This window comes from Dermatophagoides farinae, chromosome 1 (assembly GCF_024713945.1).
Source record: "Dermatophagoides farinae isolate YC_2012a chromosome 1, ASM2471394v1, whole genome shotgun sequence".
Taxonomy (NCBI): Eukaryota; Metazoa; Arthropoda; class Arachnida; order Sarcoptiformes; family Pyroglyphidae; genus Dermatophagoides; species Dermatophagoides farinae.
The window spans coordinates 180,590-207,952 of record NC_134677.1 but is presented as its reverse complement, the minus strand read 5'-3'; the positions used below and the strand labels follow the sequence as shown (position 1 = coordinate 207,952).

The window sequence follows — 27,363 nt, the reverse complement described above, 5'->3', positions numbered from 1 at the left end:
TCGAATCAATTTATCCATTGAAAATAGTATTCAACAGTCATCGTTGATGGGTCCGTTCATGTTTGCTAAGATGATCTTTGCGACCAAATCGTTTGTGACAAGTTCGACATTGATATGGTCGAATACCGCTATGAATACGTCGATGTCTGGTCAATTCTTCATTCCGTGTGAATGATTTGCGACAATCGGCAAAATCACATACAAATGGCCGTTCACCTATATATCGATATAATAGTGCAAACTTTGAAAATTTTTTGATAAAAATTTGATTGCTCAATACATACCTGTATGAGTTCGAATGTGGCTATTCAATTGGCTACGATTAGTGAATCGATTCTTGCATTCAAGGCAAACGAATTTTTTTACACGTTCCTTGTTGATTCGTTGCCCATTCTTTTTAGCCAAATCTTCAACTGAAGATGACGATGATGATGATGGTAAGATGGTCAAATTGTCGGTTGGATTGTTTGCGATCAAATCATTATCATGGTTGGTGAATAATGAATAATTATTATAGAATGATAAAAGTTGATTGTAATAATAATTGTAATAGAATCCATAATTCGATTGGGTCAAAATGACATTCTCGTTTTGCTCTTGTTTTGCTGCTGTTGATGTTGATTGTTGTTGTTGTTCATCTGATCCAAGTGGCTCATCATCATCAACTTGCCACGGTCGAAACCAATTCATACTCATGATGTTGATTGAATCATTGCTAGTTCAATAATGATCACATCAATTCCATGACAATCAGATGATCCACAACAAAAAAAAGTGAGAAATCATTTTGGCCTATCAATATCGATCATCGTGAACGAAAAACTAGAATCATCAACAAGTCAGTCAGATTTTCATTAATCCTTCAAAAATCAACAAACAAATTCCAATATTAAGTCAATCATATAATAAAGGCGTTGATTCCATATTACTCTTTCTATAAATTGATAAAAAGTTTGGTTATTTTTCATATGTTGATTTTTTTTTCAAATGACCATCACTTACCAAACATCAGAAAGAGCCCACCATCCATCCATCCATCCATCTCTATCCCACTGGCATCAAGCTGAGATTCGTGCCTGAATAATAAAGAAGATCATGATTCCATGTTCACGAATAGCCATAATCCTTGTTTGTAGATAAGATAATATAATCTCTCTCACTCACCACCAAATCAACACATCTTTATTATCTTTACAATTTAACACCTTGTCAAGTGATTATAAACAAACAAATCAAAAACAAATGCTCATCTAATGAAACTTTAATCAACATTTACACACAACACACATATGACTCATATGAATGAGAATCAGTTTACAAATCAAACAAACAATCGATTATTAAATAACTCTGTCAAAGGTTGGCTTTGCAAAATATCCATTGAATCGAATGTTACTTTGATGAATAATTTTTGTTCGTCGTTCTTCGGCAATTTCTGCAATGCCTTCGATTAGTTTCTCTAAACTCAACACCTCCCGATGAGATTTTTGACAAAGATTTTCACACATCCGTAACTGTTGTGATGTGAATGGTGATCCTCGTAGTAGACTGTCATTTGTTCGGCATATGATCGAAACCATTTGAAAAGCATTGACCGTCATCGTACAGAATCGATTCATATCGATCTGATTTTTAACACATTCCTGTCATTATAATAAAATGGAATGAAAATAAAACATTAACCATAACACTAACATTTTTACCTTGCCATATAATTTAAGAATATAGGTTCCCATCTCAGTTTCAATTTCCAAAACCTTTCTCAGTAAATTGGCTGAATTTCTAAGCAATGGATCAAGGTTTTCCAATGATTTGAAACCATCATAAGCTTCAGGATATCGAAGAAAAAATTGTCTTTTAAATCTGTCATACTGATATTTGAAATAATGTATTGGATAGATTCGATTCAGACGCAATTTGACAACATTATCATATCGCCATCTACCTATATTACGAAGACCATATGTTGCTAATAACATTCGTATCGATGTCGGTGTATCGAGAAAAGCATTGAGCACATTGATCACATCATTCATATCTTGTGAAACAATCGATGAAATTTGTTGTGGGCGATAAAGAAATCGAATCGATTTGAGCATCTCTTCCAAATATTCGGCAGCCATTATTTTCACAACCATAGCTTGTAGATATAGATCCATTTGATTCAATTTGAATGTATCATAATGAGAACAAGTTAAATATAAGGCTGATTCAAGAGCATAAATCATTTCCGACATTCGAGTGATGTGATTGATGAATAAATTCTTGAATTCAATTTTTTCTTCTTTTACTTGACAGCAATTGTCAATTATATTATTGAATACTTGTCTCATGATTCCCAATAAAACAGCCGATGACATTAGATGACCCGATGCTTTCATATTGAGCAACAATGTTGCTTGATCGTCAATCGCTATTTCAGCATTGTCTTTTTTTACATTCAGTTCATTGAATATAATGGTTTGGAATTTGGTTCCATAATTATCCGTACCGTCTGGTTCAATGATGACATCTTCTGCAGGTATTAGAAACGAACCAATCCCATGATCGTGTTCATTTTTGATTTTACAAAATACAAGATAATAATCATAATCATCACTAAGAATCCGAGATTTTTTTCCTTTTAGTAGCCAAGTATTTGTTTCTTGATCGAAACGAGCCGTAGATTGCCAAAATGGATATGTTGGTGACATGAAATAATCATTCGGCTCATCGAATGCTAATGCAATTCTTACATTTTTAAAATCAGACATTAGCCTCTGTTTTAGTTTATCATTGCTTGAGTTTTGAATTGTATTCGATATGATTGAATTACGTATTAGTAACGGCAATGTTGCTGATAAGAATTTTTTCTTTTCTTGATAACATGTTAGAAAAGAATTAGTCACTGAAAGTTGATCAAGCTTTATCAAATTGTTGGCAGATTCAAATTGCCTTGATTCATTTGTTTTGAATTCCAATGATGATCCAAGTGCTTCGAATAAATGTGCTTTTTCCACTTCGGTCAATGTTGATAGATCATAGAATCCATTTTGTTTGAGAATTTTCGGATCACCCGACAATTTTAGGAAATTTTTCCGTACAAATTCATATTGCTGTTTCAACAATACGCTTTCTTGGTCATTATCGACAAGTTTTGGAAATCTAAATCATAAGATTGTCGATTATGTGTAATATTATTATTATCTGATCAAATTACAAAATTCGGTCACTAACCTTAAATAATCGGGATCAAATTCACCGAAAAATGATCGAAAAACGAAGGATTCATGTTTAGTCGTTTTTTTCAACGATGATTTAATTCCAGTGGCTTGAACATTGAATACATCAGCATTCTTCAATGCGGTTAAAAATCGAATCAAATGAAAATTGATGGGAATCTTTTGGACCGAATTCAATCGACAACAATTGACTAGTTTATTCATTTTTTTTCCTCACATTGGACATATGTTTTTAAATCATTACGTTGTTTATGAACAGAATTGGTCGTTGAAAGTTATCGAAACAAATTGGCCATTTTAAAATGAAATAATTTACTAAAATTGGTCAATTCTTTTGATCAATTTATGGAAAAAAATCTGTAAGTGATGGGTTAAATTGAATTGTTCAATCCATATGTTTGATCACTTTCGCTATTTTCGGATTTCGCTATTTTTGGCTTTCGCTATTTTGGATCGGAATCGATTGTTTTCAATGATTCGCAAGATGTTTCAATGATTTGGAATTCAAGTTGTCAATGACATTGTCATTTAAAATTGGACATGGCAGTTTTACTAAACATTCATGTGAAATACAGACAATTGGTAAATTTTATATCCGATTTCTCGGGTGTAAAATATGTCACAATTGATTTGTAACCGGAAGTCGGCGTGGTGCAGCGGATAGCATAACTGACTTCGAAACCGGAAGTTTATCAGGGGGTCGCAGGTTCGAGTCCTGCCGTCGACGTTTTTGTTTTTTGGAAAAATAGCCAAAGTGATCAAACATGGATTTAACCATCACTTGCTAACCTAACCAACCTAATTCATGAATAAAAGAACAAAGTTTTTTTTTATTGTGTTGCAAATTTATTTAGGACCAGCCCAGTACTGTACTTGGTATCCAGCCAAAGGTGTAAATCCTTGACGGTAAACCACCATCATAAGCAAAATTGGGCTCGGACATGTTGAAATTTGAATTGATTAATTTATAATTTAAATTTAAATTAAATTTATTCATTCCATGCATGAAAAAACATTGCCATCCAGTGGCCAATCATACGAACTAATAGGATTCACATGTGTGTGTTTTTTAATTTTATTTGTTTGTTTGTTTGTAAATCAGATGTTGTTGTATGATTATCACCATCATGTTGATCAACACTGTTAATAAATCGCGACTTAATTTTCTCAAATATTGCCGTCGATGTCTGTCATCTTCTAATCAATCAATTCCCCAGCCAAAATCAGATAGTGATGGAAAAAGCAAACAAGACGAGACTACTACTTCTCATTATACGATGGGTGATACTTTGGTTGAACCGATTCCCATTAAATCATTGAATATTTTGTCCCGAATTGAAACCTATGAGAAATATGGATCATCATTCAAAAATCTATTTCTTGGTGTGCCCGATACGGACCTGTTAAGCTTTCCATTTTTGCTGAAATCACGTAAAGAATTCCTAGAACTGACCGAACAATATGAAATGGTACGAACAACGTGGAATAAAATCAAAAAAGATGAACAAACATTGAATCTATTGAATTATAATTCACTATATAAACTGAGCGTCAGTGAAATGATGTTCATTTTCGAAGCAATTGGTGCTAGTGTTGAGAAAAATCTACCATTCGGTACCAAAGAAGATGAAGAGAATCGTTTCGAAAAACGATTATCAAAAACATTCAATATTGATCCGACATCGAAGAATCGATTCAATATCGGTGAAGCGGCATTCTCTAGTTTTCATAATTTACGTGAAGCCATAGAAACAGTAGTACCATTGATTGAAAGAAATGCAATCGTCTATTATGCATTGAGTCGTTCTTCTAATGATCATATGAAATCAATACTTGCCAACAATACAAACATTGCATTTGCATTCGATGAAGATTTTGATTCCGATCGAACCGATATCAAAATTGATAGCTGGTCAAGTCAAGCTCGATTAGCAAACGATTTCAATTCCTGGGTAATCACGGGTCGAAAAAACAACATTATCAACGGCAATTATTCACATTATTTGATTTTCACCAAAACCAATGATTACACCGAAGTGCAAGGTTTGGATAAACTCCAAAATGATGTTGGAATCATTGCTTTGCTAGCGCCAGCCAATCAAGTCAAAGTAGAATTGGATGCACAAGATTTTTTAGCCATCCAACATCAACGTATCAGTTTCGAAGATTTGGAATTGTTTCGTGATTCAAGTGAAGTGATCAATGCCACCAAGAATCTTGCTGAATTCAACAACGTAAAAGGTTGTGGACAATTGGCTGTGTCAGCTTTCATCTTGGGATTGCTCAAACAATTGCAAAAAAATACCTATGCTTACCTGGTGAACAATCGATTAGGATTGACTGATTGTGAATTTGTTCAATATAAATTGTTTGCTTCTACTTGTAAGATATACGGGCTCGAATCAATGATCTATTTAACTGCTGCCATGTATGATTCATTCGAACGAGGTGCCAATCTAGGTGGCGAATCAATCACAATCAAAACGAAAGCCGTGGAATATGCGTATGATGTTATCGGCGAATTACGATCATTATTCGGTTCACGTTATCCATTCTCATCCACCGTTTATGATTTAATTTATTATCTAGATTCATTTCTCGATTGTTCCATGAATAATCGAATGTTAATGGCCAATGAAGCAGTGAAACATTACAAGACATTTGAAGATATGACACTGAATCGATTTAATTTTATACCGAAAGAACCGATTAATACAATCAGACATTATTTGAAACAAAGAAAACTTCGTAGATATGAAACCTATTTAACGCGAGAAATGACCAAATACGTTCATCATAATCTACATGCAGCATGTGATTGGATCGAACATTTGATCAATCTTTTGCAATTTTCTATGCACTATCTTTCTACCATTCATCAAGAGGTAATTTTGAATTTCATTCAATGCATTGCAATATAGCAGTAATATTTAATTACTTTCACAGAAATTCCAGCAACAACAATTTGATCTAAATCGATTGGTAGAAATGGCAATGGATATTGAAATGATGATTTCATGTTTATCACGTGCCAATCATGCCATCTGTTATGGCATCAGGAATGGACATTCAGAAAGAGATATTTGTATGGCCATATGTAAAGAATTGTTTCTTAAACATTTACAAACCTTTGAAGCGATTGATAAACGTACGTTGATCGATAATAATGATTATTGTCGACGAATATTCGAAACAAATATGAATGAAAGAGGTTATTTTCCTAAATTATTTCAAGTTGAGTAAATAGAATAATAATCAATTATATATTATTAATATGTATTTGTATTTCATTTATTCAAAATGTGTGTGTATTGGTTTGTTGGTTGATTGGTTGGTAGTGGTCAAATCAAAAAGTTCTTACAAATAAACACAAAAATTCAAATTATCTTTTATTGTTAAATATGTGTGTGTGTGTTTGAATGAATGTTGTGTGAGGCTTTTTTGTTTGTTTGAAAAAAAATATCAATCACTGAATCATCATCACCAGTTAATCGATTCAGATTCATTTCTCTAATAATTTGTTTGAAAAAAAGGTAAAAATTGTTATGACGAAAAAAATGTATTTATAAAGAGTGAGAGAGAGAGGAAGGAAGGAAAGGATTCGAATTGATGGTAATCAGCAAAAAAAAAGAAAGAAAGAAAAAACTAAATTTAAAGCTTATTAGATTTTCACTCACACGCACACAATTCAGTCTTTTTTGCGCCTAAAAATGTGAATTTGTCATGTGTATGTGTGAATGAGTGACGAATGAATAAATGTAAAAATAATGCCGAAATTGCCAAAAATGAAAAAAAATGACAATCGATCAATCAATCAATGTTTCGATGAAATAAAAATACATTTTTCCATTTTGTTACTGTATAATAATAATAATAATAGAAATAGATAATAGAAAATTTCTAATGTTGTAATGTTATGTTGTTTGTTTCTCTCTCATGTTTATATTGAATGGGATGAGATGAAATTGTGTGATTTTTTTTTGATTCGAAAATCCATTTTTTAACAATTACAAATGATAAAAGTGATGATATAATGGGTGGTAATGCGATGGTGAGAAGAAAAACAAAAATGATAATGAAATTTTTTATAATAATGAATTGTTGTGTTGCCTTTCTTGTTATTATTATTATTAGTTGTTGTTGTTGTTGTATAATTATAGAAGTAGTAATTATGATTGAGATTTTTTTCAGCATAAAAAGTGATAGATTTTCTTTCTGATCAGCTACACATCCTCATCACTGGGGCTTTTTTGATTTTCAGCAAATGTTGACATTGATCATCATGATCATTATCATTATTATTAATAATCGATATTATTGAACATTCTTAATGGACCTCCGAACTTTCAGCTTTGGCTGCAATGTGATTATTAGTATCTTGAAGGGTCGAATGAGGTGTTGAATGTGATGGAGTCAACGAATTGGATAATGAAGCATTTGGCATTGGTTCCACTGTGGTTGAGTGGGGAACAATAGGACCAGTGTAATTATAAGAACTAGCGCCATTCATACCGTCGCCATAAGCACCGCCGGTGAAATATTCTTTGTTGACACAATTACGTAAATTATCTGGAATGCGGCCCACAATTGCTCTACGAATCTCTGAAGCAGCCATTTCACGAAGTTCAGTAGAGCTTGCATCACTATACCAGGCTGCATGTGGCGTACAGATCAGATTCGGTGCATCTTTTAATGGACCTAATTCAATTTCAATCAATAAATAAAAAGAGTTGGACAAATTTTAAATCCTCACTAACCATGATTAGCATAAGGTTCGTTTTCATGTACATCAAGAGCAGCAGCCCGAATTCTGCCATCTTTGAGAGCGGCAGCTAAGGCGTTTTCGTCAACCAGACCACCACGAGCAGTGTTGCAAAGAAAAGCTCCTAAACAGATTGGTTGATAATTTTAATATAATACAACTAGTATATATGTCAATAATGACAAAACATACCGGGTCGCATTTGTTTGATTGTGAATTCATTAATTAGATGATGATTGTGTTCGTTGAGGCTACAATGCAATGATACACAATCACTTTGAAATAAAAGGTCTTGCAAGGTGTAAACACGATTCAAACCCAATGATTTGTCAATACCATCCGGTAGATAAGGATCATAGAATATAACGTTAAAGCCGAATGCTTTAGCTCGCAACGCCACTGCAGTTCCAACACGACCTAATCAATCAATCAATAATTGAAATATATCATCATCAATACAAAAAAACACGACATACCTAAACCGACGATTCCAAGAGTATCGCCACGAATTCGAGCACATCCACTAGCAGCTTCTCGAACTTGTTCTGGACCTTGAAATTTTTTTCCATCACGTACCATATTCGCCAGCCAATACGTGCGACGATATAGATTAAGAATTAGGCACATGGTAGAATCGGCAACTTCTTCAACACCAAAACCAGGTACATTGCAAACGGCAATACCAAGTTCGCCGGCAGCTTTGATATCAACATTATCGATGCCCGAACCGATACGTACAATTATTCTGAGTGCTTTGAATTTTTCCAAATCTTCCTTGGTCAAATTGATGGTATGCCACATCAAGGCTCCAACCGCTTCATTTAAAACTTTTTCGTGGATTTCCTGAGTGGATTGAGCATCGCAAAATGCCACTGTGGCAACATCTTTCAATATGGGCATCTCAACCGAACAATCTCGTCCATCGAGAAGTGCAACCAAAGGTCGTGAATGTAATGGACCATTTGAAATATTTGGTCCACGAACTATTTAATGGAATGGGGAAGAAATAACAAATTGATTTTAATGACAATTATTCATCATCATGTGTCAACTTACTACAATCTATTCTAGCTCGTTTAAGAGTTTTTTTCTTGTCCATGCTGCCTTGTAGAATCGTTGGCTAACTGGCTGTTGTTGATGATGATGATGATGATGGAAAAATCAGATTTTTTTTTTTGGTCAAATCCGATGACAAACGTCGTACCACAAACACACGGCTATTTTAAATTAATAGTCAAGTACAAATGAAAAAAAACACACGTGTTATTAGATTCTAATGAAAAATGTGGTGTGTGTAGAATAAACAAATGCGTGATAATGAAAAAAAATCGATGATGAAACAATGCAACCAATTGATCAATGATGATGATTATTACTCGACCTATAGTCGTAAATATATTACATACCGGCTATCGAACTAACCTATTTGAATACACACACACACAAACACAATGATTGATTTTGTTGTTGATGATGATGACGATGTGCAACTATACTAATACTAATAATAATGTGCTTACACAAAAGTAAGGATTGTTGTTGTTTTGTACCAATAATAACAATATATAAATTGGATTATGAGATGAAATGATGGTAATGAATGAAACAACGAAATGAATAGAGTAGTGGTTACGTTTTTTTTTACGAGATTCTTTTCTTTCTAATCTCGGTTAATGATAACAATTTTGTTTCAATCAATGTTTGAATCGATGATGAAAAACATTATTGTTGTTGATGATGATGATGATCAGTGGTTTGTTGAATTTGGTGACATGTAATCAACGACAACTAATTATTGCGATCATTAAGCGATCGAAGACAAAATCTTTTTCTATCTCTCTCTCTCTCACACACACACTTTCTTCTCTCGATCGCTAAAAGCTTGGTTTTTCAGAGAATTTCTAGCACAAAAGAAAAAAAATGGAGAGCAGCAGCAGCAGCAGCAGCAGTGGTAAGTGAAAAACAAAAAAGCCACAAAATAAAACCATCAGTGAATGAGTGAAATACAATGCAACAAACAAAAAACGAGCAAATCGATTGGTCGCAGTAGTAGCATTAATTATTGTTAGTATAACAACATATTTTACCGGTGGCTCTAATTTGCGGCTAAGATAGATTCATTCCGTCATTTATGAATAAATCAAATAGGGAGTGGTATTGTTCAACAAAACACGGGAAAAATAATATGCCGCGGAACCTAGGTTCCAATAGGATTATCGTTAACCGGATTAGTAAAATGAAAAATCAATCAATTGATTTCATATTTTTCGATAACATCATGAATCGAGAAAGAGAATTTCACCTTTTATGACATTTTTATAATCTGTAACAAGTAATTATTTCATGAAAATTAGGTCGTTAAGCGAGTAAGCACTGTAAATATGACGTTCACCACATTTTCGTCATTACGCGCGAATAGTGCTTATTTGTGATGGTGACATCACACACACACACACACAGAGCACGTGTATCGAGCAAAAAGAAATTGTGGATACAATGTCTTGTTGTGACAAACCAGATTAAAAAGATATATAACAATTCTTATAAAAGAATCAAATAACACATTGATAGAAAACACTTACGTTTATGAAGAAGATTTGGCATTCGATATCAAAATGTTGTTGTGATAATTTTTCAATTAGAAATTGATGAATGAAAAAAAAATCAAAGTTCAAGGGTATTTTCTATTCTAATCGATGATAATGAATCAATTTTGAATCAGGAAAAAAAAATGAATTTCAGTATAAAACAGCAACAGACATTGGAATATTGTTGTTGTATTGTCTATGTCTGTGGTGGTGATGATGGATGCTCACCAATCGAATTCACCATTCCACCACTCATCATTGAATAATTGAAAAGCCGAATGTAAATGTGTGTTACACACTCAGACAGAAACATAAACACAACACACAACATATGCACTGCAGTGCTAAACTGTTGAACATTCGTGTAAACACACTGGCCATATTTTTTTTTTTACTTGCCCATGCCATTCACGCTGTCATCCACACAACATACACACACACACAGTATGAATTGTTTTCCACTCACGTCTTGCTTAATAATCATAAAAATTGTTGCTGTAGTTGTATCTTAGGCCCAATGAAAATGTCTCAAATATTTTCACACGCACACACATACACACACTATATCGTTTTGTTTTTTTTTTGTTCATGAAACAAAAGACAGATTGATTGATTGATAACTGGATGGATTAATGAATAAAATTGGCGCCATTTCTCAGATAGTTTTCAAATGTCAACAAATTTATTCATCCAAGAATAATTGATGATGAATGCCACCATCAACAGCATATATTGATTTCCTTGCTTGCGCTCTGTTGTTGTTGTTCATTGCCATATCCCGGAAATAGACATAGACAACAACAACAAAAATAATTTGTAAACATATCATACCAGACAGACAGACAGACAGACATATATAGAAGCTATACAAACTAATAGGTTACGAAACGCTTCTTTTCGGTGCAATGTTTGCTGCTGCTGTTGTTGTTGTTGCTACAAACATTATCAATTTGGTTTATCAAAAAAAAAAATCGATACTTTTCTATTTTGTTTTGATTAGTGTCGCCATCTAATGTGACACATGGTCATTATTTCTTGAATTATGAATCACATTCAAAAAATGGATGGATTGAATAATTATTAAAGCAGCAGCAGCAGTATTATTGATGAAGGTTATTTCACATTCATTTGCCAATCATCATCATCTCATGCATCAATCGAATTGATGATAGGCCAAAGCAAAAAAAAAAGAAAAATTTTTTTGCTTGATCCGATCAACAAGTGTCCCTGCCATCATGATGATGGATAAAAACAAGACAAAAATGCCGCCTTCTAACCTCGTCGCGCCATTTTTCTTCCTCTCTCTTTTTCTGCACACTGCATGACTTGACTTGTTCAGCAAGTTTTTTTTTGTTTCGATCAAATCAAATATCTTTTTTTTTGGATCCTGACAACTGATTATTCAGACCTTGGGGCAGAAATTGTTCATTACATTTCATTTCCCATCATGTGAGCAAAATGAAGCGAAAATAGTCAACAAAAGAAAAAAGAAAAAATTTATAAATAGTCGATTCCAATTGGATTGAAAAACAAAAATTCGAATCAAATTAAATTGTGAAATCAAATTCATCATCGAAAAAACTTTAGACTTGAAATTTGATATACGCCCTCAACCTCAGAAATTCAAAATAGTTTCACATCATAAAATTCACGTGAATGTGACTATTATGGCCATAGGAAATGAAAGCACAAAACAGACACAAACAGACACAAACACACACAAACGGTCGATGATAATGACGATAATGATTGTGAATTTGTTTGTTGATTATACTGTGTGTCTGTGTGTGTGTGGTGCATACGTGGTATGTACATTAATGCATGCATGTATTAATAGATGGAGAGTTATATATATTTGCTATATATGAAGTAACAACATTTTTACACTAAAGGTTGAGTGAGAAGAGAGAAAGAGCAATCGACGATGAGCTTATAAAAAAAATGAACAAACAAACACACAGACACACAAACTAACGACGCCATTTTCTTTCAGGAATCCCTACCAAATGCATCGAATAAATTCATCAAATAAATTTACCATTTATAAATTTTTGTATTCAAATTTTTCTCCTGGATCACTATTACCAAAATGGCTCGAAACTTAGCCTAAATCGTACATTCTACGACAACGATGGAACCATCAACGATTCCAACACCATCGCAACAAAGTCAAAAACGGCTACGGCAACAAAACCAATCGTTCATCTTATTATTCATGAATTTAACCTGATTTTTAAACCATAAATCCAGTGCCCAAATTTCAAGGGTCTAAACACCACAAAAACAAAAATTCGTTTCATCATGGCGTATGTATCACCATCATCATGATTAAATTTATTTATTAAATTTTAAATTTTACAAAATGTTTCAATTTACAGGTCTCTAATAATAATCAGTTCTTCTTACTACCTTTCAACTATAATCATACCATCATCATCATTATTATTATCACAACAATCAACTAGACAACAACAGTTATCATTATTTGAAATATTATCTCGTAATAATAATCAATATTTATTCGAAAAACATCAAAAACAAATAGCCGATATAGAAAATGGAGTTCAATCATCATCAGCAGCAGCAGTTCGATCATTTTGCAGCCAGCAGCAGCTATGGCTGTTATGCTGAGTATGGTGAATATTCATATCATCATCATCATCATCAATCAGCTCATCAACCACCAGCAGCAGCAGAAATACAGCCAATTCAATTTGTTTGTCATGAAAACAATTTACAATTCAAACAATCATTAAGTAATGAATATGAAACCTATCAAAGTATACCACCATTATCACCACAATCACAATCATTGAGCTATACCGATAGTTATTATTATCCATCATCAGCGGAACAATCACCATATAATGAATCGGAAGAATCAAACAGTCCATTTGGCCAAATCGATAATCTTGATTCAATATTGAATGAAATTGCGAATGCAGAAAATATCGATGACATTCTTTTGGCTAAAAATGAAGATGACCTTTATAACCTGTTAGAAACTAGTGAACACGAATGTGATTCACAAATCATTAGCGTGAATTCGGAAACATCACCCAAACGAAAACTATCCATAGATTCTAGTGGTTATTCTTCATTCGAATATGATTCGGAAACATTATCACCATCAATTACCACCATCACCACCGCTACTACTGCAACATCTACAGAAACAAAAGAAAAGAAACGAAGAAATCGTCGTTGTAAACATACGAAAGAAGAACGGGCGTTACGTAAAAAAGATCAAAATAAAAAAGCAGCAATAAAATATCGTGAAAAGAAAAAAGTAGAAACCGAAACAATCGAACAGATTGTTGAACAACTAGAACACAAACGAGATGGATTGAGCATACAATTCCGGAAAATTGAAACCGAATTCAACGTTATATTACCGTTGGCCAAAGCGGCATTCCAGATGGATCCAATTCGTGCACCAAAATTACAGCAACTGCTCGCAAGGTTACAACAAAATGGTTTCACAATTAATTAATTGGTTAAATTTATTTCATTTCAAACATATTGAAAAGAGGCTTATAAATTTGTTTTTCTCCATTCAAAATTAATAAAAAAAAATCATTAAGCATTAAAAAAAATTATTATCTTCTCTGTTGTTTGTGTGTTGATTATTGAAACTGAAAAATCTGAATGGAAATTATTCCATACATTAATGATTTAAACTTTTTCAGCATCTAAACCATGTTTGAAAAAATTCATAACAGCTTTCTCGTTGCCATCATCACCTTCACGAAACTCGAGAACGCCAACGATACCATCCGGATTGGAGCTATTGCCCAAATAGAATTGTGCATCATTTACTTTGGGCAATATTTTCTTCACAGCTTCAGTGAATTTAGTTTTAGCTTCAGCAATCTGTTCATCACTCCATTCTAAATTTTTCCATTTTTCTTGCAATGTTTTTGTATAGGTTTTCAAATAATTTTTGAAATCAGCTTTTGAAAATGATGCCTCCACTAAACGTTGATTGAGAACCAAATCATAACCAGATTCAGTTATTTCATCGGTACCTTCATCGGCTTCTTCAGCTGATGGATTGAAACCTTCGATAGCAATGTCGCCTTGTTTTCGCATAACAAACTATTTTTCAAAAAAAAAAAAACAAACAAACAAACGATATTCTCATCAATTATCAATTTACAAAACCTAAACCATAATGATACTCACTTGACATTCAACTTCCCAGATACAATCATCGACCAGCTTGACTTTTGATGAATCGGTAAACATTTCATCGCCTAAAAAACAAACAATACACATCATCAACACAGAAATTCATTAAATTAAATTAAATCATACATACCGGTGATTAAATCCTTGTAAATGATCATTTTATAATTTATAAATTAAAAAAACGAATATAAAACGAGAAATAAAATAATGTGATGTGATGAGAATTTTGCCTGCCGAGTATGCAATACCAAATATATCGCGAATGCGGCATTGAACTTGTTGTTTTTAAAGGAAAAGGAAAACCAATGTGTGTGTTGAGCATATGCTTGAGCATAGAAGAAGCAGCACATTGATTTGAATCACAATTGCTAGCAGCATAGTGAATGAGTGAGTGATTTAAAAATTAAAAAATTTCAACAAAAACATTAAATTCATCATCAATCTTGATTAATCGATCAAAAATTTGAAATTTGAATCTGAATAATCGATAAATTTTATCTCTTTTTTCTTGTATATTCATGATTAAATTAAATGTCTGGATTCATTAAATCAGATTCAGGTACACACATGGATGTAACAAATTCTTTGAAGGGAATCACCACAAGGTAATCCATGCGGTGCTTTTTAAAATGCTTTTTATTTTGGATTCTAAATTTTCAAATTTAATTAATCTAAGCAACTAAAAAAAATGGCTATTAAAAAATTGGATAATCGTTTGCGAATATTGATTGAAAATGGAATCATTTTGGGACATCGAACAATGTTTGTGATTATTGGACCAAAAGCCCGTGATCAGGTGGTCATTCTTCATCAAATGTTATCGAAATCTCAAGTCAAAGCTCGGCCATCAGTGCTGTGGTGTTACAAAAAAGAATTGGGATTCTCTTCGTTAGTAGCCACGAATTTTTTTTGTTCTAACCAATTAATAATTTGTTAATTTTAACAGACATCGGAAAAAGCGAATGCGATTATTACAGAAAAAAATGAAATCCGGAGTGGAATTGGACAATCTGGAAGATATGTTCGAAACATTCATAGCTCAAACTGATATTCGTTATTGTTATTATAAAGAGACACATAAAATCTTGGGCAATACGTATGGAATGCTGATATTACAAGATTTCGAAGCCATTACCCCGAATATATTGGCTCGAACCATTGAAACGGTTGAAGGTGGTGGAATCGTATGTGTTCTATTGAATCAAATCACTTCTCTTCGACAATTATACACAATGACCATGGATGTTCATACTAGATATCGAACTGAAGCTCATCAGGATGTAGTGGCCCGATTCAATGAACGATTCATATTGTCATTATCGTCATGTAAAAAATGTGTTATTGTCGATGATAAACTTGATATTGTTCCCATTTCTTCTAATCTAAGTGAAATTGTTGCTATACCTCGAAATGATTCAACAGAACTTTCCGCGGAACAAATCCAATTAAAAGAATTGAAAGAATCTTTAAAAGAAACTCAACCAATTGGTTCCATCGTCAATCTATGTAGAACTTTGGATCAAGCACAAGCAGTATTGAAATTTATTGATGTCATTTCGGAAAAGACACTTTCATCTACTGTTTCTTTGACTGCTAGTCGTGGTCGTGGTAAATCAGCTGCACTTGGCCTATCGATCGCTGCTGCAGTTGCATTCAATTATTCTAATATTTATGTCACTTCTCCATCACCAGAAAATCTAAAAACATTATTTGAATTCATTCTAAAAGGATTCGATGCCATTTCATTGAAAGAACATCTCGATTATGACATCATTCAGTCGACAAACGAAGAATTCAACAAAGCAATCGTCCGTGTCAATATCTACCGGGAACATCGTCAATGTATTCAATATATACATCCTGCTGATGCGGTGAAAGCAAATTTTCTTGCACAATCGGCCGAATTGCTAGTCATCGATGAAGCTGCCGCAATACCTTTACCGATCGTTAAATCATTGATTGGACCATATTTAATGTTCATGTCATCCACCATCAATGGATATGAAGGCACTGGTCGTTCTTTGTCATTGAAATTACTTCAACAACTTCGACAACAAAGTCGTCGATCAGACAAGCAACCGAAAAATAATCATGATGATAATATTAGTGGTCACGGTAGAGTTTTACATGAACTAACTCTTAATGAATCGATCCGATACAAAAATGGTGATGATGTTGAACAATGGTTAAATCAACTTCTTTGCCTGGATGCTGCCACCGCTGACTCTAATGAAGTTTCAGAAGATCTGAAAATTGGTAGCGGTGGTTGTCCATTGCCAGCTGATTGTCAACTGTATTACATCAATCGTGATATACTTTTCAGCTATCATAAAACATCGGAAAATTTTCTTCAAAGAATCATGGCCTTGTGTGTATCGTCACATTATAAAAATTCTCCGAATGATCTACAAATGATGTCCGATGCACCTGCCCATCATCTTTTCTGTTTATTGCCTCCAGTAACATCGAAACATTTGAAAAAATCAAAAATTCCCGATATTCTTTGTTTCATTCAAGTTTGTTTGGAAGGTGAAATCTGTAAAGATTCCATTATGGCAAGTTTGTCTCGCGGACAACGTGCCAGTGGTGATCTTATACCATGGACGATTTCACAACAATTTCAAGATTCACATTTCGCCTCATTATCAGGTGTTCGAATTGTTCGTATAGCAACCAATCCAAATTATCAGAAAATGGGCTACGGCACACGAGCTTTACAATTACTTGAAGATTATTATCGTGGTCTTTATAATGTTGATTTAATCGAATCGATCAATAATGTGGATGATGAAGCAAACGCAGAGGACAGAATAAAAACACTTGATGCACCACTACTTTTGGATCTGAAAGAACGTAAAGCAGAAAAATTAGATTATTTTGGTGTATCGTTTGGATTGACACAAGAATTACTTAAATTTTGGAAAAAATCTGGTTTTATTCCAGTCTATTTACGGCAAACAACAAACGAACTTACGGGCGAACATTCTTGTATTATGCTTAAACAATTGAACAACAATTCTATCACGACAAATAATTGGCTTCATGAATTCTGGATTGATTTTCGTAAAAGATTCATTTCGTTGCTTTCTTATGAATTTAGTAAATTTTCCACTACGTTTGCCTTGAACATTTTGCAAAACGTCTCATCATCCACCAATGATCAAACGACGACAACAACAACAACAACATTGAACAAAGATGAATTGTTCATCCATATCAGTGTTTATGACTTGAAACGATTAGAATTGTATTCACAGAATTTAGTCGATTATCATTTGATCGTCGATCTATTGCCCACTGTTACGAAGATTTATTTTCTCAATCGATTCGATCCATCGTTTCATCTATCTCATGTACAGAACGCTATTCTTTTAGGCATTGGATTACAACACAAAAATGTTGATATCATTTCCGAGGAATTCAAACTTCCTGCGACACAAATATTAGGCTTATTTAGTCGAAGTATCAAAAAAATGACAAATTATTTTCGTTCATTGTGTGAAAAAGAAATTGAAGAATCTTTACGCACGAAAAACTTGGGTCAAGCATCATCATTGAATCCACTTGGACAATCATTGGACGATGAGCTTATCGAAGTGGAAAAGCTCATCAATGACGATGAACGTAAACGAAAGAAGCAGCTTGCCAAAGATCTCAGTCAATTTGCTATCAAAGGTATTATAATTGGTAACATTTCAATATTTTTATTCTGTCTTGTTTGGTTCTTTAATAGGAAATGAAGATGATTGGGATCGTGCATTGAAAGATTCACAAAAGACATTGATATCGATCAAAAGTTTGGCAACCAAAACGACAACAAACATTAATACCATGGATCAACAGCAAACAACTCAACAGAACAAAAGATCAGGCAATAATAATAAAAAACACAAGAAATTTCGAAGGAATTAAATTTTGACATGACAAAGTGGACAATTCGTATAGGAGACAATCTCCTCTTGGATGGCGTGATGTCGACATCTTTTACATGTCCAATTTTTTCGTTGATCAATAATGGATTTACCAGTGGCAACACAAGCATGAAATTTTGTCTGACATTTTGGACACGTCGCACTATATTCCGGTATTGATTGTCCACAGAATTTACATGAAATATTTGTCGAAACATTATTACTACTACTATTTTCATCAGGAGAATTCTTGAGAAAAATTTGTACGGCCATTCGTTCATATTCAATTCTTTTCTTTTCCTCATTCGCCATTGTTGTAATAGTTGATGTTGTATTAACATTGAATAAATCATTTATACATGAATTCCACTTACATTGTTGTTCATTGTCTATTGATTCTAATTTGATGAATGCTTTCGAACAAATATCATAGCATTTGTTTGCGTATGCGGCCAAAGCAAGCAATGAATAAATCTGTTGAACAGTCAAATATTCTTCATAGTCCTGTAGATGCAATGCACAATTCATGGCTAATTGATATTTTCCACGATAAAGATTACGTTGTGTTAACAGATAGAAATGATAAGCTTCAGCACCTTTCCATGGATCTGTACTGATGATCGGTTGATGCTGTTGATCTGTGCCATTGGCAAATATATCATTCTGTGATAGTAGCTCATCCAGTGTCTCATGTTTGTTGTTTCTGCCAGAATTTTGATTATTCAATTTGTTTTCCTCATAAATAATGCCAATGAGAAGATGTAATTTTTTCAATAAACTTGCACCATCATTGTTATCCATTTTTTTGGTTTCATCAATCAATTTTATAATGATGGCCACAGCTTTATCAATCATGTTTGCATTTCTAAACACATGGGAAAAAAGTAAAACTCCAATTTGATTTAATCAAAATAAATCATACCTATAAACCTGGATCATTTCCATGTATTTATGATCCGTTTCCAAATGTTGAATATATTGTTCCAGAAGCATATCAACGTTTTTCGTTTTATATCGATTAGCCAATTCAGTGGCCATTTTCCATTCACTTAGCTTCACACAAGCATTGGTAGCCATTTCGAAATTATTGGCTCGAATATAGGCTCGAACTGAATCTTTACAGAATCCTAGGGATTCAAGAAACATTGCCATTTGAAGCAATATTTTCTCATCATTTACTTTATCCACTAATGTTACAAGAGCATCATATTTCTGTTCACTGATATAACATTCAGCCAATTGATCGTAGGCATTGATTTTCTCGTAATAACGAATGGCTTGTTGCCATTGATAATTGTCTTGATAATATTCACCTAGATTCATATAACATTCTTTCATTTCTTTGTCGTGATTTGCCAAATTGTTGTATTCTATTAAATAAAAATTCAAAAATTAAAACAAATCAATCAATAATCATTTCACTCACTTTCTAATAATGTTCTGACTCTTTCAAAATTTCCATTCATTTTATTCAGATAGACAGCTAAATCAGGTCGATCCAATTCTTGTAGATATAAGGATTCTGCTTGTTGTATGTGATTTTGATAGGCACAAACTTCAGCATTTTTCAAATTCAAATCTTTAATTCTATTTAAACGTTTCAAGAATTGTAATCCTTTATAATCACGATTTTTAATCATTGCCAGATATGCTGTTTCGATATCCAAATTTTTCAAACATTCATTGCTCACTATTGTCCATAATGATGGTAATTCCGGAATTTTTACAGCATAATTGATTGCATCGGTTATGGAATCTTTTTCATCAATGAGATTCTTAATTTCATTCACATAATGACTGGGAATATTCACAATGTAATCATTTACGTCCAAATTATCCAAGTGATTACTAATGTCGACAATCAATTGATCCAATGCAATGGTCTGTATTGACAGTTGTTGAAATGAGCACAAATAGCCATCGAACAAAATTGGATCCAATATTTTCACGCCACCTTTATATAGATTGATGACAATAAATTTATTTTTCTCCAATAAAACAATCAAATCATTATTATCCGTCTCCCATTTGAAATCCCAGATATCTGTCAATTTAGCCACGGTGTTGCTTATTTCAATCCAATTTCCTTCGGTCCAAGTTTGTTCATTGTTGGCTTCAAAATCATATAGATAAAATCGTGAATTTCGATCAGTTAAGGCAAGTTTTGTTGAATTCTTGTTCAACGCCATACGACTAGGACTCGCGTCCAACTGGATCTTGTTAATGAAGCTGGCATTTGGCAATAGATATTGATTGATTATTCCCGATTCAAAACCAACAATAAAAAACTTTTCCGATACTGTCACACAGGAAATATTGTCATTATCGGTTACAACCACGACGAATGAAGTGGATGATGATTGCTGTTGTCGTCTGGATTTGACACCAACACTACCGCCTGCCATTAAATCGTTGTCATTGGCGATATTTTGTGTCAATTCTTGATACAAATTGTCACTATAAAATGCCAGACTTTTGAAGCTATTTGCATTATAAAGCTGTTTAAAAGGCCAAACGTAGAATGAATTATCCGATGCGACTATTACACGATTTGAATTCATACAACAGAATTTGATTTGCTGCAAATCGGTAAGATGATAATCAATCAATGTTCCAATCGAATTATACAAGTTCAAACAATAAACATCTTTATTGCTGCTGCTTTGATTGTTCTCCAGAGTGTTGTTTTTGTTGTTGTTGGATTGCAACTTATCCATCTTATCGACGACAACACAATAATGATGCCAGCAAGCCATCTGAATAAAATTATCGGCCGATCGTTCATTACGTTTATTTGTTTTCAATTCCCAAAACATCAACGATCTTTTTTTCTTTTGTTCGTCATCGAAATTGTTTCTCAGGAACGCTATTGAATTCGATAGAAAACACCAAGAGATTCGACATTTTAAATTGGCGAAATACATGAATGAATCGACAGCCAAAACCAATTTTCGACTATTTTTTTCCCATGAACAATCATAAACTTCATTTCCGGGAATTTTCGTCACAGTCAATAGTTGAGCTTGATCATTGTAAATTTTGATAAAATTCTTGTTACCCGTTGATCCAGTAACAGCAAACATATCGCCATTATAATTCCATTCAATCGATGTGATTCCCATTTCACAATAAATTAATTTTGCATTGTAATCTGATTCATTTCGCATCAATTGAATGACACCATTATCGAATGCAATGATCAATCGACGTGGATAATGATTCGAGGTGGTGCCATTCTTGAACCATTTAATGGCAATCAACTTTTCTGCTGCTTTGGCCACCACCGTATGATTCAATGACATCTTTTTCAAAAAATTACCTACATGATCAAATACATGAATCTCGACGTCTTTCGTGCCGATAAGAATAATTTTTCCATCTGGTGACCATTCCACTTGATTGAGGCTAATATTTTTCAATTCTTTTCCCCATAATCGGCTACCATCAACAGATCCGGTTATTATTGCACCATCTTTATAATATTGTGTAAATGAAATCAAATCTTACATCATGTCACTATTGACACACATTCACACATACCTTCATAAACGATGCATATTTTATTTCCATCATGTGTCCAAGCCATTCCGGTGACCAGAGATTTTTGTCGATTATTCACCATTTCTTCGTACCACATTCCTTTGTAGAACATCCATACAATAATCGTACCATTCGCGTCACTTGATGTAAGTTTTTGAAATTTTTCATTCCAACAGACACTTTCAACAGTTGCTTTATGGCTTTCTAGCGTTTGATTCACTGATAAATTTTTCGATAGATCATTTTTCGATGTTTGATGTTGATTGACATTTGATTCCAATTTAATCACTTTCAGCATACCGGCTTCACCACCACAAGCAATAAATTCATGTTCCCAACTCCAAGCAATACATCGTACTTGAGAACAATTTGGAATCGATATTTTCTTGTTTAGATGCAAAAACATGATGATAATTCATAAAATTGTATTTTCACATTGTTTCAACATTCGAACATTCAGTTTTTGTTTCCGTTTACGTTTCTATGGATACCGAAAAAACATTTAGTGCACACTGCTAGATGGCGTTGGCATGAAATTGTTATTGAGAACAAATCACATGTGTGATGTGTTTGTGTTTTGTCTAAACTTTGAATTTGATTCATTCCACATCATCATTGAATCAAACGAACAAATGGACATCAATTATACATTATACATAAATGGATTCATGTCGATATTGGCATATTTCGGCGTGAAAAATGTTATACCAAAAATGAGCTCAATGTTTATCGATGCTCATTTATTCGGCAATGATCTATGTAAAAAAGATCGAACGAAAAAAATGTCAGTGTCATTCTTGTGATGATAATAAAGAAATTTAACTTTTTTTTCCACTGATTGATTGATTTAGACCCGAATCACAAGGTGTGATTGCTGGATGCATCTATCTAATTATTCTATTCTGTTTTATACCAATACAATTCAGTCAATATAAATCAAATCATCATCATTTCAATCATGATCTCTTCACTATTAACAATCATCATCATTTGGTAAGCATTGATTGATTGATTGATTCATTGTCATGATATAACCAATGGCTTGTTCAAATAGTTTGTTCAATTTTTAGCCGGACTTTTGTCAATCTGTTGTATGCTTTTTCTTGGATTCGCCGATGATGTTTTGAATCTTAGGTGGCGTGTCAAATTATTGCTGCCCACGTTGGCTAGTCTGCCATTATTATTGGTTTATGCATTAACCTATGATAATACAACGATTATTGTTCCGAAACCATTTCGTTCATTACTAGGATTCAGTCTAGATCTCAACCTGTTGTACTATGTCTATCTTTCTTTGTTGGCTGTATTCTGTACGAATGCGATCAATATATTGGCCGGTATTAATGGTCTTGAAGTTGGACAAAGTCTATTGATTTGTCTTTCAATCATCAGTTACAATCTTGTGGAATTGTTGCGTTCATCGAATCATTACCATTCACATGTTTTTTCTTTGAACATGATGTTACCATTTTTGGCCGTTACCGGTGCTCTTTTACATTACAATTGGTATCCAGCCCGAATATTCGTTGGTGATACATTCTGTTATTTTGCTGGAATGACATTTGCCGTTGTTGGCATTTTGGGACATTTCAGTAAAACAATGTTGCTGTTTTTTCTGCCACAAATATTTAATTTTCTATATTCATGTCCACAATTGTTTCATTTTCTACCATGTCCACGACATCGATTACCCAAGTAAGTGCATTTGATAATAATAACAACAACAACAACAACATTGGTTGATTGATCATCAATTTATCGTTGCAGATACAATCCACGAACCGATCTAATGGAACCAAGTACATTTACTGTGCCCCAAAGAAGCCAAATGAGTGCAAGTGCTAATTTAATGTTGAAAATATTAACATTTCTAAGGCTAATTGAATATCGTGAAATTGGAACAAAATCCACAACAACGACGACCACCTATGAATGTTCTAATTTAACATTGATCAATCTAATGTTGGTATTTTTTGGACCAATGCGAGAATCACAGTTAACCCGATTACTATTAATTATCCAATTTATTTGCACTCTAATTGCATTCTTTATTCGTTATGGATTGAGTGAAATATTCTATTGAATCTATTTTTGTTTTGTTTTGTTTTTTGCTAAATAATAAACAAATGTGTGTATCATTATGAAAGACAGACAAAACAAAATGATTTATGTTGGAATTGTGTGTGTGGGTTTTTTTCGAAAGAAAAAAAAATTTACTGGACCAGAAATCAGACATTTATTATTTGCAAAAATGGAAAAAAAAACAAATCTAAATCTGCAGAGCATGGAGAATATTTTTGTTTTTGTTTATAAAACACCTTGATATATTAAAAAAAAGCAGATAGAGAAAGAAAAAGGCAGGCTTTGGCCAAAACACAATTCTATTCTAATTGACAATTGATAAATTGTCTTTTGTAATGATATGTTAACAGAGTATATATAGATGATGATGATGATTCTGTGTGATTGTGGTTGTTGTTAACAATAACATAGAATGTGTGAGAATATAGTGGGCAACCATCCTATATATGTGAATAGCAGAGTGCCGGTCGTGATTCCAGGTTGATTCCAGTAGCTTATTTTTTTTCTCTTTATCTTTCCTTCGTTATCATCTTGTGAAAAACAAATTTATTACAATAAATGATCAAAGATTTTTTTTTCTAGAGAAACACTGCTTATCCGCCAAAAAAAAACATTTTGTTTGATACACATTTGTCGTTCACAATCAAGTTGAGGATAAGTTGAAATTTTCTTAATCATGAGTAATGTTTCGCTATAGTAGTATACTATGGAGTGTAACCGTGAGATATCGAAGAGCAATATTTTTTTTCAAAGCCGCTGTTCTCATACACACTCAACTAACCGAAAAAAAAAATTTCAACATTGGAAAAAAAAGAAGGAAGCTAAATAGATAATTTGAACGGAATAATGCATTTGCTAATGTCACGATTGTTGTACGATATATATTGACGCCAGCAACAGCAAAAATAAAATAAAATAAAATAAAAATAATTCGGTCAACCAATTTAATACAAAATGACAATAGATAGCTAGATAGTTTGTTTGTGTGTTTGATATAATAAAATAAGAATCTTAAAGCATAAAATAAAGCAGCCATCATCGTATAAACACATACATCACTGGTATATCCGGTAGCCCTAAAGGCAAGTAACAATTTAACGAAACTCAGCAGCAGGACACAACATTAATGCTTCAATAGAATCAAGAGAGAGGATGGCATTGAGGAGATTATATTTGCTTTTTTTATTTTCTCTCTGTTGATTTTTTTTCTGGTGTTTCCTGTCATTGCTCAACAAACAAAATGAATGAACCAGTGAATCGATCCATATTTGGCAAATGTGCCACATAAAAAAAAGTCTTTCATCAACAACAAAAACAACAACAAATAATGATCACATTGCACATCCACACACAGTGAACAAGATGAAAATCGTTCAGCGTGTTTGATTCACTGGAAAAACATTGGAATTTACTGTGTTGATGCTCATTTTAATAATAAAAAAACAAAAAATAAATAAATTTTTGCCCTCGACTAAAGTCATCATCAGTGAGGATGGGTGGATGGAAGAAAATAAAAGATTTTTTTTTCTTTGTTTGAATTGAATTGAAAATGCAGTCATCTGTAATATGACCATCATCATTATTGTGAATGCGTGAGATCAACATAATAATGATGATGATGATGATGCAAACAAAAGTCATTAGAAATGCAAAAAAAAGAGAACAATTCTGAATTCTCTGTTCTTTTGAAATTTTCAGAATTAATTCTTATGATGATTAAAGCACAGTTTGTGTGTGTATTGAAATGGAAAATCTTCAAAAAAAAAAAAAAAAAAAATTCATATTCATGAAATAATCACCAGAAAAATTAATAACCAAACCAGATTTATTGGTTGTTCACAATTTTTTTTCTTTTGGCTACAACTTTATTATTCATTCAATCAAAAAAAAGGTAATGTTCCCTTCATCATCGGCAAAATGAAATGAGCCATTTTATTTGTGCTCATCATTTGAATTGATGTGAATTTTTCTTTTCCAAGAAAAAAAAAACGAACATAATGGCTTCCAGATACCCAAGTGGATGCACACACAAAAAAAAATGGAGAATAACATTATCATCACAATATCTAATCAAACAAATCAAATTCACAAAAGCACAATTTGAATGAGAGAGAGAGCATCATTAAAAAAATTGATTTTTTCGTTTTTTTTCGAAAAATTTCAATTGTGAGTGCGTGTATCGGAAAGGCAAGTTTTCAGGCAATGAATTTACAATAATAATAATTGAGCATTGTGTATTGTTAACCCTGGAAAAACAATACGATTATTTTCTTATTTATTATCTTTATAACACAAGTCACGGGATTGATTTTGACTTTGAAATTTCAACACTTTTTTGTTCAATCATATGACAAATTTATTGAGCCATCCAATTCAATTTAATTCATGAATTTATATTTTATCGATTAATTAATCGATTGGCTGTTTGCAATCCAGATTAATAATCGACGAATCGAAAGTGAAATAAAAATAAGTGATTCAATTGAGATCGATTTTGTTTGCTTTTTATCCATTCTTTTCAACATATATATAATTATAATTGACTGTCATTTGTTGGTGGTGGCGGTGTAATATGCGCACATGGAATACACATCATCACCAACAATTATGTCATCGATCATGAAATTATCATTTAGAGAAGGAGAGAAAAAAAAGAGAGAAATAAGACTGTTATCCCTATAATAAGGACATATCGTTTTGCACTAAAATAACAATAATAATAACACTGTGTATGTGTGCGTGTATCGCAAACATTTTACATTTACTGTCAGAAAAAATCTATTGACAAAATGATTGTTGTTTGAAATTTAGAAAATCTCTTTTCTTTTGCCATTTCATATTCATTCACATAAGAAGCTTCTAATTTTTGACATAATTCTCTGTGTTTTTGATATGGCTAATATAACATTACTACATACGTAAGTGGATTGAGAGAAAAATTGAACAAAAAAATCAAACCGTCATAACCATGGTTCTTTCTTTTTTTCCAATTTTTTTTTCACTTTATTTTTTATTATCAAAATCATAACAGGCAAATATGATGTGTTTGTAAAGAGAGTGAGAAAGAG

The 27,363-nt window shown here is 32.9% G+C and overlaps 9 protein-coding genes and 1 non-coding gene across 17 annotated transcripts; 5 read left to right on the top strand and 5 right to left on the bottom strand.

Annotated features, from left to right (window-relative positions):
- Positions 1-37: 37 nt before the first annotated feature.
- Positions 38-893, bottom strand: LOC124492706 (uncharacterized). The gene is made up of 2 exons (XM_047055682.2): positions 285-893; positions 38-216 (listed from the first exon to the last, which is right to left on the bottom strand). Exons 1-2 carry the CDS (start codon positions 694-696, stop codon positions 38-40), a joined length of 591 nt encoding a protein of 196 aa, XP_046911638.2. The 5' UTR covers positions 697-893.
- Positions 894-1,243: 350 nt separating this feature from the next.
- Positions 1,244-3,590, bottom strand: LOC124492693 (complex I assembly factor Egm, mitochondrial). The gene is made up of 3 exons (XM_047055663.2): positions 3,217-3,590; positions 1,704-3,144; positions 1,244-1,643 (listed from the first exon to the last, which is right to left on the bottom strand). Exons 1-3 carry the CDS (start codon positions 3,423-3,425, stop codon positions 1,341-1,343), a joined length of 1,953 nt encoding a protein of 650 aa, XP_046911619.2. The 5' UTR covers positions 3,426-3,590; the 3' UTR covers positions 1,244-1,340.
- Positions 3,591-3,863: 273 nt separating this feature from the next.
- Positions 3,864-3,948, top strand: TRNAR-UCG (transfer RNA arginine (anticodon UCG)). Its single transcript is given in 2 exon segments — positions 3,864-3,900; positions 3,913-3,948. It is a non-coding gene; the product is annotated as a tRNA-Arg (tRNA).
- Positions 3,949-4,256: 308 nt separating this feature from the next.
- LOC124492692 (complex I assembly factor Egm, mitochondrial) lies at positions 4,257-6,607 on the top strand. The gene is made up of 2 exons (XM_047055662.2): positions 4,257-6,106; positions 6,168-6,607. Exons 1-2 carry the CDS (start codon positions 4,334-4,336, stop codon positions 6,462-6,464), a joined length of 2,070 nt encoding a protein of 689 aa, XP_046911618.2. The 5' UTR covers positions 4,257-4,333; the 3' UTR covers positions 6,465-6,607.
- CtBP (C-terminal binding protein) lies at positions 6,486-12,387 on the bottom strand. 6 transcript variants are annotated; one of them, XM_075730971.1, is made up of 8 exons: positions 12,186-12,387; positions 10,566-10,667; positions 9,390-9,484; positions 9,040-9,200; positions 8,460-8,966; positions 8,176-8,400; positions 7,979-8,107; positions 6,486-7,919 (listed from the first exon to the last, which is right to left on the bottom strand). In XM_075730971.1, the coding sequence occupies exons 4-8, from the start codon at positions 9,080-9,082 to the stop codon at positions 7,549-7,551; spliced, it is 1,275 nt and encodes a 424-aa protein (XP_075587086.1). In that variant the 5' UTR covers positions 9,083-9,200; positions 9,390-9,484; positions 10,566-10,667; positions 12,186-12,387; the 3' UTR covers positions 6,486-7,548. The 6 variants fall into 6 exon arrangements, with proteins under 6 accessions (XP_075587086.1, XP_075587099.1, XP_046911626.1 ...); XM_075730984.1 differs by lacking the exons at positions 9,390-9,484; positions 12,186-12,387 and having other exon boundaries at positions 9,043-9,200; positions 10,566-11,014; XM_047055670.2 differs by lacking the exons at positions 10,566-10,667; positions 12,186-12,387 and having other exon boundaries at positions 9,406-10,027.
- LOC124492700 (uncharacterized) lies at positions 12,362-14,178 on the top strand. Its single transcript, XM_047055675.2, has 2 exons — positions 12,362-12,877; positions 12,950-14,178. The coding sequence occupies exon 2, from the start codon at positions 13,129-13,131 to the stop codon at positions 14,062-14,064; it is 936 nt and encodes a 311-aa protein (XP_046911631.2). The 5' UTR covers positions 12,362-12,877; positions 12,950-13,128; the 3' UTR covers positions 14,065-14,178.
- On the bottom strand, positions 14,049-15,072 carry Tctp (translationally controlled tumor protein). Its single transcript, XM_047055685.2, has 3 exons — positions 14,893-15,072; positions 14,757-14,827; positions 14,049-14,669 (listed from the first exon to the last, which is right to left on the bottom strand). Exons 1-3 carry the CDS (start codon positions 14,918-14,920, stop codon positions 14,247-14,249), a joined length of 522 nt encoding a protein of 173 aa, XP_046911641.1. The 5' UTR covers positions 14,921-15,072; the 3' UTR covers positions 14,049-14,246.
- Oseg4 (intraflagellar transport protein Oseg4) lies at positions 15,015-22,619 on the bottom strand. 2 transcript variants are annotated; one of them, XM_047055646.2, is made up of 5 exons: positions 22,214-22,619; positions 20,100-22,145; positions 19,596-20,043; positions 19,048-19,538; positions 15,015-15,130 (listed from the first exon to the last, which is right to left on the bottom strand). In XM_047055646.2, exons 1-5 carry the CDS (start codon positions 22,617-22,619, stop codon positions 15,048-15,050), a joined length of 3,474 nt encoding a protein of 1,157 aa, XP_046911602.2. In that variant the 3' UTR covers positions 15,015-15,047. The 2 variants fall into 2 exon arrangements, with proteins under 2 accessions (XP_046911602.2, XP_046911601.2); XM_047055645.2 differs by lacking the exon at positions 15,015-15,130 and having other exon boundaries at positions 18,451-19,538.
- l(1)G0020 (RNA cytidine acetyltransferase l(1)G0020) lies at positions 15,173-19,039 on the top strand. Its single transcript, XM_047055648.2, has 3 exons — positions 15,173-15,650; positions 15,709-18,437; positions 18,496-19,039. Exons 1-3 carry the CDS (start codon positions 15,451-15,453, stop codon positions 18,672-18,674), a joined length of 3,108 nt encoding a protein of 1,035 aa, XP_046911604.2. The 5' UTR covers positions 15,173-15,450; the 3' UTR covers positions 18,675-19,039.
- Positions 22,620-22,643: 24 nt separating the features above from the next.
- Positions 22,644-24,375, top strand: Alg7 (Alg7 dolichyl-phosphate N-acetylglucosaminephosphotransferase). 2 transcript variants are annotated; one of them, XM_075730966.1, is made up of 4 exons: positions 22,644-22,997; positions 23,140-23,206; positions 23,268-23,908; positions 23,981-24,375. In XM_075730966.1, the coding sequence occupies exons 1-4, from the start codon at positions 22,744-22,746 to the stop codon at positions 24,294-24,296; spliced, it is 1,278 nt and encodes a 425-aa protein (XP_075587081.1). In that variant the 5' UTR covers positions 22,644-22,743; the 3' UTR covers positions 24,297-24,375. The 2 variants fall into 2 exon arrangements, with proteins under 2 accessions (XP_075587081.1, XP_046911622.2); XM_047055666.2 differs by having other exon boundaries at positions 22,655-22,997; positions 23,065-23,206.
- Positions 24,376-27,363: the final 2,988 nt, after the last annotated feature.